At 43.7% G+C, this 10689-nt stretch overlaps 1 protein-coding gene across 1 annotated transcript; it reads left to right on the top strand.

Moving 5' to 3' along the window:
* LOC100511338 (olfactory receptor 51H1-like) lies at positions 2831–6951 on the top strand. Its single transcript, XM_021062401.1, has one exon. It carries the CDS (start codon positions 4593–4595, stop codon positions 5556–5558), a length of 966 nt encoding a protein of 321 aa, XP_020918060.1. The 5' UTR covers positions 2831–4592; the 3' UTR covers positions 5559–6951.

The raw sequence follows: 10689 nt of genomic DNA, 5'->3' as shown, positions 1-10689 counted from the left end.
GAAAGGGGTCCTGCTGCAGAGCATAGGTAACTGTGTATATTGGGTCACTTTGCCGTACAATAGAAATTGAAGTATCACTGTAAACCAACTAAAATTTAAAAAAAAGAAAGAAAAAAGAAAAATAAAGGTAACAATAGTTCAGGGCATGGAAAGAGTAAGGTGGCTAAGACGGTCCTCAAAGACTGAGCACTGACCAGCTTCTGAAACCCCCCAACGCCCCCCCCCCACACACACTTTTTCTAATATCCTCTTCAATACCGTCTCATTTCCCAGACATGAGAATCTAGGGGCTGACTGTACAGCCTTGGAGAGACTTCCTCAATCTTGGAAGCCCCAGGGAACAAGCCTGTTTATTGATCTGTGAAACTCGCCATGGTCTAGGGCGGGGAGGAGTTTTTGAGCAGCTCAGGACATAAAAGTCCTCATGTAAGTAGCCGTGGTTTTGCCAAGCAAGGCTCAGGCTGCCAGAGAATCGTCTTTCAGCTAGGGATCCTCTGAGCAACAAGGTAAGTTTTAGAGCAAAATCAGAGGATACAGTTGTCCTATCAATAGAATATTTTAAGTAACTTTAGTAATGATATTTACTAGTCATTACTAACTTACTTAATCTCTTTACTAAGTACTTAATCCATTTACTAAGTACTTAATCCATTTACTAAGTACTTAATTTACTTAATGTAAGAAACTTAAGAAACTTTAGTAATGATATTACAAAAGCTTCAAACTCTTCCCCAGCCACCTCTTTCTCTGCTCCCTCATCTCTCTTTTGTCCTTTATTCTCTAACCCAGGCACTCCATGTCCTTGTCTTCTTGCCAGATTCCTCATTCACATGGGCTTTGCGAAGACAATTTCTTTAAACTCATATTGAAACTCACTTCTAAGAGATTGGCAGATATCTAATCTGCCTGAATTCATTGCCTTAGAAATTTAGGAACTACCAGTCACTAGAACTAATGCAGGCAGAAGACTCACCTATAGATACTGCATGAGAATTCCTATACTGGCGTGATGTTGAACTTTTAAAATTTCTTTCATCTAGAAGCCTAGAGTGATTGAAGTTTGGGAATTTTCCCCTTGAGAAGGGAATTTATGGCACTCCCATCAGGCAAGGGTTGGTTAAATTACTCTCTAGGTCAGGAGAGATTTTCTTCCTGTGTCTTTATGTCCTCCCTGCCTAACAGACCTTCTGGGGTAACAAAGAGTAAACTCCTTTTATGGCCAGGACCAATCTTATTCTATCTTTTACACATATCCCAGAATGTCTGAAAAACTGGAAGTTTCCCTAGTACTTAGAATAAAGGAGTCTGTTTTTTGTTTTGCTTTACGGCCACACCTGTGGCACATGGAAGTTCTTGGGCAAGGGATTGAATCCTGCAGGTGCAGCAATGCCAGATCCTTTAGCCCACTGCACCTGGCTGGGGATCGAACCCGCGCCTCCGCCCCGGCTCAAGCCACTGCAGGTGGATTTTTAACCCACTGCATCACCATGAGGACTCCCTGTTTTTGTTTTTTTGCTGCTACTCACATAATAGAGAAATTTTGCTGATTTATTTTCTTGTTCACCTTTCAGTCCAGGATCTATGAGGTCATATAGCCCATGGCAGCCTGGGAGGCAGATAAAAAACACTTAAAAACAGATTGTTCTTCCATAAATGCGGCAGTATGGACAGCAGAGGGTTAGGGTAGGGTGAAACTTCGAAAAGAATTTGATCTAAGAGCCTAATCCTCAGAGGGTAGTCTTGGACTTCCTTTGTTTTGTAGATCCCAGGCAATGCAGATAAAAAACAAAATATAAGGCCACATATCAAGGAATAAACATCTTGGCCAAGAGAAACAATTTTGATGTTGACATCTCTAATTTAACCCTCAAGCTCCCAGTGCATTTAATCGTAATTTTCTTTCTCCCTGATGGTCATCAGTTTTGCTAACCAGGCATTTGACTCAGAGCAGGTCATTTTTTCTATTGAAGCTTCAATGTCTTTCTTTCCTCCTTTCTTTCTTCCTTTCTTTCTTTTCTTTCCCTCCCTTCCTTCCTCCCTCCCTTCCTCCCTCTCTCTCCTTCTTTTAGGGCTTTTTAGGGCTGCCCCCATGGCTTATGTAAGTTCCAAGGCTAGGGGTCTAATAGGAGCTGCTGCTGCCAGCCACAGCCACAGCCACAGCTACGGCAACATGGGATCTGGGATCGGAGTCTTGTCTGTGACCTACACCACAGCTTACAGCAACGCCGGATCCCTAACTCACCCAGTGAGGCCAGGAACTGAACCCTTGTCCTCGTAGATCCTAGTTGGGTTCGTTACCACTGAGCCATGAAGGGAACTCTTCAATTTCTTTCTTAGTAAAATGTGAAATAGGCCAACTTTTGCTATTCTTTGGATTTATGCTTTTCTTTTTTTATTCCTTTTCTCTCCTTCTTTCTCCCACCTTTTCTTCTCTCTCTCATTAGTTTACCTCAAAATATTCTCTCATTTCCACTCTATTACAAATATTCAAAAATGTAATTAGCATTGAATTAACATTTTCTTTCTCAAAACTCACTAAAAAAATGTAATGATCATTTTCTTTCTCAAAACTCACTAAAACTAACAACACCCCTAAAACAACAGTTATTGGAAGGGCAGAAAATGCACGCTGTCTGAAAGGCCAAAGTCTCGAATCAACAGCTAGCTGCCTTTCAAAAAAACAATGGAAAGAAATGAAGGTTTTATAGAAATACAGAACATACCCTGGATAAGGTGGGGAAATCTGAATCAGAAATCTTTCGAAGAGGATCTTTTGGGAGATTTCAAAATCTGTTATTATATACATATACTTTTTTTTTTTGGTCTTTTTGCCATTTCTTGGGCCGCTCCCGTGGCATATGGAGGTTCCCAGGCTAGGGGTCGAATCGGAGCTGTAGCCACCAGCCTACACCACAGCCACAGAAACTCGGGATCCAAGCCACATCTGTGACCTACACCACAGCTCACAGCAACACCGGATCCTTAACCCACTGAGCAAGGCCAGGGATCGAACCCGCAACCTCATGGTTCCTAGTCGGATTCATTGACCACTGAGCCATGAGGGGAACTCCTACATATATTTTTTGATTCACCAGGAGCATGCATCTGCCAGAGATGTATACATACCCTGGGCTGGGACACTCAATACTTGCAGAACAGTGGGTACATTATTCAAAAATTATAAGAGATCCAAATTAAATGCAATTCTTTGCTGAGAGATGAGAATCTACCACTTTTCACTTCCACCAGATGCAAAGAACTCTGGCCTCCAAATCCAAAACAGACAAAGAAACAAAACAAAACAAAACAAGAAAAAAAAAAGCAAACCAAAAACCCAATATTAATACTCAGGACATGCGGAGAGCTTTTTACTCCAAGTACTCATAACAGAAAGTGCCCATTTTGCCCTCTAAGGCCTTACATGTATAATTCTCCCCAAGGAGTAAGCATTACTGTCCTCAGACTACATAGGTGGGGCTCTACTGAGAGCAGGGGAAACTGGAATCTGATTAGATGTGGACCTGGAGTCCATGTTCTTAATACTACCTTGCCTTTTAGTCAGTTTGACTCTAATCAGTTGGTGAAGGCAGCTGCTGAGTGTCTTAAGGTTGAAAACTTCTCAAAGAGAATCTCTATTTAGTTGGCATTCTCGTCTAAAGTTGAATGACTCCCTCCGGGATCCCACTGAAATAAATACAATTACTGATTCTGGCAACAGGAGGCTGTCCTCCAGGTCTTTCCTCAGGCCTCTCTCTGACTCTCTCAGAGTGTAACACGTCATTGTGAATGACCGCTGTGCCTGAGTAATACAATTTCCAGATGATTCTAATTCTAAAAGTGGCTCAGGTGAGCCCTGGGGGCGGGGGGTGGGTCTTGCTTCCTTTTGGACAAAATGAGTTAGTCTAAAAAAAGAATTGCTCTTGTTGCTTCCCTAAATATAATTTACTGTCCTTTCTACCAAGATTTCGTTAGATGAGAGCTGACAAACACATTGCATTTTCTCTGATCAGAAGCTGCTGTCTGAGGTGCCTGAGTTGAGAAGGATGCTGAGGCCACATTCAGGCTATGAAGATGGTTGTGCTCAAACGGGAGCCCAAGCCTGTGCCCTGGGCAGGTCCATCCCTGCCCTCCATACAAGACCCACGGCCTTCCTGAGGGTTCAGGCATAAGGAGGTGGGTGGGCAGAAATGACACCCCTTGTGAGCAATCAGCTGGTTCATGTTTTATACTGATTCCCTCTTAGTTATCACGTCCTTAGCCTCTGCCTCAACAATTCATAAGACAGAAGGAGAGAGAAAAGGACAGGACAAGCAGAACGTTTTGCCTCTAGCATGTGCTTTAAACTGAATGTGACTCATTTGACTTGGGTGAGTCTTCTCCTTTGGGCCAGTAGATGCCTCCTCCACAGGACACACCTTGGAGAAGCAATTTCAGGGATCCAGTTCTCTCTTACACACCCTCCCACACTTGTGAAATTAAATGGCTCTATTCTCGGGGAAGTCTGATTCTAATATATTGTTAATCCCCATCACCGCATTTTTAGGAAGGCACGCGTCGGGATCTCCCAGGCTCCCACCTCATGCCTACGTCACATGGACTTCATGGCAGGTAATAACCACTCCCACTTCCAGCACCTTTACTTTGTCTTAACTGGAATTCCAGGGCTTGAACAAAAGTATTACTGGATGGCATTCCCACTGGGTGCCACCTATGTCATCGCCCTCCTTGGCAATGCTGTCATCACCTCCACCATCAAATCTGAATTGTCTCTGCACATTCCCATGTACTACTTTCTGAGTATGCTGGCACTGGCAGACATGGGACTTGCCCTTTGCACTATGCCCTCTGTGCTAGGCATATTTTGGTTTAACTACAGATCTATTGCCTTTGATGCCTGCCTTGTTCAGATGTACTTCATCCATACCTTCTCAGCCATTGAGTCTGGGGTGCTGGTGGCCATGGCCTTTGATCGAGTCGTGGCGATCTGGAACCCCCTACGGTACGGCACCATTCTAACCAGCGGTGTGGTCTGCAGAACAGGGGCGGTCATCCTGACGAGGGCAGTCTGTGTGGTCTTCCCCGTGCCTTTCCTCATCAAGCGCCTGCCCTTCTACCGCTCCAACCTCCTCTCCCACTCCTTCTGCCTCCACCAAGATGTCATGCGCCTTGCCTGCGCCAGCACCCGTGTCAACAGTCTCTACGGCCTCGTTGCTGTCATCTTCACCAAGGGCTGCGACTCCCTCTCCATCCTCTTCTCCTATGTGTTCATCCTCCGGACAGTAATGGCCATTGCCGCGGGGCAGGGCCGGCTGAAGGCCCTCAACACCTGTGTGTCACACATCTGTGCCGTTCTCATCTTCTATGTGCCCCTCATTGGGGTGTCTGTCACTCATCGCTTTGGAAAGCATCTTTCACCACTGACTCATGCCCTCATGGCTAATGCCTACCTCCTTGTACCCCCCGTGCTAAATCCCATAGTCTATGCTGTGAAGACCAAGGAGATACGGAGGAAGCTCATCGAGATGTTTGTTCAAACCAAGATCACTGCAGGGGGTTAGGATCTGCCAGTTTGAAAGAGGAAGGATTTATTTTGTCAAAGCTCGTTTATGACTATGAAGAATTAAGTTTTTATTTTTTCACATTTTCTGTGTGATCTGAATTGGGCAGAGAGGTTTCCCTGCTCTCAGAGCACACTTCCCTTTTCCTGTACCAAATCGTCATTTGCCTGGTACAGAAAGAGTGGCATCTGTAGGAACTGTTCAACGTACTGTCCTGTGGCCCTGGTTTGAGTTGGCATATAACATCTGAAAGCAGGGAATATCACTAATTCCATTTTTAATAACTCTTTTGGACAGAAATAGGCCACACGTTTTATGCCTTTTAAATTAAAGCTTATTAAATTGGTTTAATTTAACATTCTAGCTCAAGAGGTAAGAATGGCCTCCATTAGCTTCAAAGGGGAGAGACGAACTATACTCATTAAATGATGAGAGAACACCTGGAGATGATACATTATTACATATGAATTGGAAAGATGATCAAATTTTAGGGTTACGAATATGTGTATATAATTGAGCAGGGCCAACCACCTTGCACAACTTGGGATGAACAGACGGAGGGTGAGTTTTAGCTCTTCTGTGTGTGACACTGCATATTCTCGTCCCTGCTCCCAATGGTGGTTTCCACATTTTGAAAATGGAAATCTTATCACTTATCATCTAGCGTTCTTATGACATTAAATTTAAGCATATAAGGACAATTAATTACAAACTACAAATGCTGTGCAGCTGTAGGAAGTCTCCAAGAATACTGAAAGCAAGAGAATAAGAGCACTTATAGACTGTCTGTGAAGTAAGACACAGTTCCAGAGCCGTTTACATGCGGTCTTACTGGATAAGCACAGTATCCGTAGGAGGGAGAGTGCGATGAAGTGTTTCCAGGAAAAGATATCAGGTCACAAAAAAGTTCATTCACTGGGCAAGGCTCGGAGGGGCAGATTTCCTGGGGAAGACTAGACACCGTCTATGCTGTGGGCGACAGATAGAATGGGTGAGTCAGAGTGGCGAGGACACTCAAGGGTAGAAGTGTAAGGAACCACTACGGATTTTATTTGAAGACAAAGTATATGAAGCAGAAGAACAAAGACACACACACAAAATGTATAGAGTAAGCTACCTCTATCCCTTCACATGAGCCAAATGATTTTTTCTAAGAATTTACCATGTAATCATTAAAGTCTAACACAAAGGATTCTTTGCATCTCTCGAGGTGAGAGTCATTATCTATATTACTCTAATCAGTAGCTATTTTAGAAGTTTGTTAAGGTAGACACTAGCCTAGCTGAGACTAATTTAGTAGGTCTGTGTGTTCAAGAAAAGGATATTTCATGGAGTTCCCATCGTGGTGCAATGGAAGCGAATCCGACTAAGAACCATGAAGTTGCGGGTTTGATCCCTGGCCTTGCTTAGTGGGTTGAGGATCCAGCATTGCCGTGAGCTGTGGTGTAGGTCACAGACGTGGTTCGGATCTGGTGTTGCTGTGGCTGCGGCATGGGCCGGCAGCTGTAGCTCCGATTCGACCCCTAGCCTGGGAACCTCCATATGCCGTGGGTGCGGCCTCACAAAGCAAATAAATAAATAAATAAAAAGAAAAGGGTATTTCCATTTTAATACTGCTTTCAGGTTCACCAGGCCTTTATGAATTAATTTTAGATGGGTTCACCAAAGAAGCCTTTCTTTTTCTATTCTTAACTCTGTAAGAAACAAAAGAACATGAAGATATTTAATAGACTAATATGAGTATTAAATATCCTTTGGACTTTCTGGGCTTTGTGGGGAGAGCTGAGCTCCACCATTCCTGAAGGGACTTGTTAAGAGTTTGCCAACATTGGAGCTCCCGTCATGGATCAGTGGTTAATGAATCCGACTAGTAGGAACCACGAGGTTGCGGGTTCGATCCCTGGCCTTGCTCAGTGGGTTAAGGATCTGGCATTGCCATCGCAGATGTGGCTCAGATCCCGTGTTGCTGTGGCTCTGGCGTAGGCCAGTGGCTACAGTTAGACCCCTAGTCTGAGAACCTCCATATGCCATGGGAGCGGCCCTGGAAAAGGCAAAAAAAAAAAAAAAAAAAAAAAAAAAACCCAACAACAGCAACAAAAAAGTTTGCCAACATTATCACAGTCCTGAGTCTGGAGCAGGGTTTGCTAGAGGCTGTTGCCAAGAGGCTGGGTCTCAAAGTGCTCTCCCTAGCATGAGAGCACAGGTCCCAGAAGCAGTGCAAATGGCCAGTATCCGCAGGGATAAACAAATCTCTCTGAGGACAGACTTTCAGGTCTTGGGTGTTTTCTACCGTGCAGTGCTTGAAATTTCATTGATGCCCAAAATGTCTAGATCACATTCTGCATTTTAGAGACAGTGGAACTGAGTTTTCATAGCTTTTGTCTTTGGTGCTGTAAGTATACAGAGAGAACCCAGAAACAAGTGCATTGGGGAGGGGTTTGTGTTTTCCCTGCACGCCCTTTCTGTCTCCTTCACTCTTTTCTTTAAAGATTAAGATGGTGATACCTACACCAACCACAGCACCTGCTGTAGTAGTAACAGGTGAAATACCACCTAGTAAACAGTAACCAGAATAGTGGTATTTTAGATATTGTGTGATTACTCCCAGAATTAACTCTGGGAATGAATATACTGAGAGCAAGGCCCGGGTTTAAATCCTGGCTTTGCCCCTTATCATCGGTATCATATGGACTCCTAATTCATTCAATGCTAATGGGTCTAATCCACAAAATCTGCCCCGGACTCGTGCTTATTTAGAGAGTTATGAATATTAAAGGAGTCCATGCATGTCAAGCTTAGCCCAGGGCCTGGAAATAATAAGCATCGGTAAATATCAGCTGTTATGTTGTTGTTACTATTTTTCTCAAACAAAAAAACAAATGTACTTCCGTACAGAGGGTTTATGGGGTTTGATCAGGTTCACGTGGCCGTTAAATGGGAACGGCCTCAGTGTAAAACCACACGCAGCTCCCAAGTCCCTGCTGATCCAGCTACGTCTCTTTTGTACCCTCTCCCTTCTCTTCTCAGCATCCTCTGACTGGGGTCATGAAAAAAGAACCGTGAAATCTCCTTAAAATGAGAGCCTATACTCTAGTGTCTCCCACTGGGAAGATTTTAATTCTGGAAGATAAATCAGGGAGAGAATTAAAGAAAGGAGTGATCCAGGGCAGTGCTTTTGAGAGTGAGGACGGTGGGCTGATGCTGGTCTGGGAACTGTCTGGTACCGACCTGCGGCGAGACAAGTTCAGAAACAGAGGGTGAAAACCTGCAGAGCAGTCTGACTTTGCAGAGATACTGACACAGGATTTTTGTATACAAACTCAGAACAGTACACTTGTACTGGTCCTAGATGAATTGGAAAAACAAGAAGTGATTTATTTCTAATTTACCACAGACAGAGAAATACGGATTTAGTTTTTTAAAAGAGAGGATATCTTATTTTCTTATGGTCAGTTGATTTTCTTATAGTTGGGTTAGGCAAAGAGATACATTACAAGGAAAATGAAACCCACAAAGCCTAAGATGGAAAAGGAAAAAAAAAAAAGGTAGGGTATGGAGGTATGGATGAAGAGAAGCAGGTAAAGAGCCGAATGCTTTCTAGATGCCTGTAAGATCACCCAGAAAGTGGAAGGTGCCATCTGCCTTCCCAGGAGAAGAGGCCCAAAGCCAGCAAGCCTTTGACAGTCTGTTGTCTTAATCCCTTCAGTGCCATGACTAGATCCTCAAGGCTAAATTCATAGGACCATGCCTTAACTTCCATTTCTTTCTCTGTACCAGCTTCAGGAACCTACGTAGACTATAACTCATCTTTACAAGGTTCAATAACCTGAGTTCTGCTCTTTGCAATGTTGGAAAACGTCAAGGAACAGCCCCAACATTATCTGACGTCTTTCACATTGGCTTCTACGTTAGCTCCCTGAGGACAATTTCACTCTCAATCACAGACTATGCTAGACAAAATCATGGCCTCCCCAAAATTTCCATGCCCTAATCCCTGGAAACCGAATATGTGATGCACGCAGCAGGGAGGATTGAGGTTACATATGGACTTAAAGTTGTTATTAAGATGACTTTAAGACAAGGTGACCATCCTGGATTACCTTGGGTGTAACCCCAGGGTTCTTCAGATGTAGAAGGGGGAGGTGGAGTGTCAGGGTCAGTTGATGTGATGTAAGGATGACTTGAGTTGCTGTTGCCAGCTCTGAAAGGGGCCATAGATCAAGGAATGAGGCCAGCTTCTAAAAGCTGGAAGAGTAAGAAAATAAATTCTCCCCTGGAGCCTCCAGAAACACTGCCTGTGGGCAACCTTGATTTTAGCCCAGAGAAACCCGTTTTAGACTTCTGACTTCCAAAATGGTAAGACAATGATGTGTGTTGTTTTAAGCCACTAGACGTGTGGCAGGTTTCCAGCAGGGAGAGGAAACTAACACGGGGGCCAATGCTGAAGACGAAGAACCGAAGGCAGGACTCTGTACTGATGGGCACACTTCCAGCTCCTCTCCTAATTCCTTCTATCGGAACTCATGCTTGAAATCCATACAGTCGCCCCTGGTGGCAACAACTCCACACTTTCAAACAGTAGTCCACTGTCCTGCTACAGAGAGGCCTTACTTTAGAAAATAGCTCTTGCATAATCATTATGTAGAGGTAGAAAGAAATACTGGTAGGTGGTTCCATAATATATTGCAATAGGCTTTGGGATGTGGTGTCATCCCATTTATATATTTCTATTTTCATAGGTAAGTACCATACATCATTTGAAAAAATGCATACACAGAGATATAAACAAGAATGTGTATCCAGCACCCACCTCAATCATGCCTATGCTTCCACATAAATCTGTGCAACTAGATGTGTGACCACTTCTCTACGGCAGTGGGATAGATTCACACATCTATAAACACACGCACACATACGCTGTACCACTGGAATGTCGACCTGTTCACTTCTACAATGGGCATAAAGCCAACATATTTTAAAACACACATGAAAAAAAAATAAAACACACATGAAATCTCATGATAGTAGATGGATCTAATTCCATCCACACCCTGTTCACATGCACAGGCATGTACACATATTCACAAAGTCCATGTGGTGGCATATAAACATGCCTGTTCTTGGCTCATCC

The sequence above is a fragment of the Sus scrofa genome, chromosome 9 (genome assembly GCF_000003025.6).
Source record: "Sus scrofa isolate TJ Tabasco breed Duroc chromosome 9, Sscrofa11.1, whole genome shotgun sequence".
Lineage (NCBI taxonomy): Eukaryota > Metazoa > Chordata > Mammalia > Artiodactyla > Suidae > Sus > Sus scrofa.
Note: the sequence above shows the minus strand (reverse complement) of the source record. Positions and strands in the feature narration are given on the sequence as shown.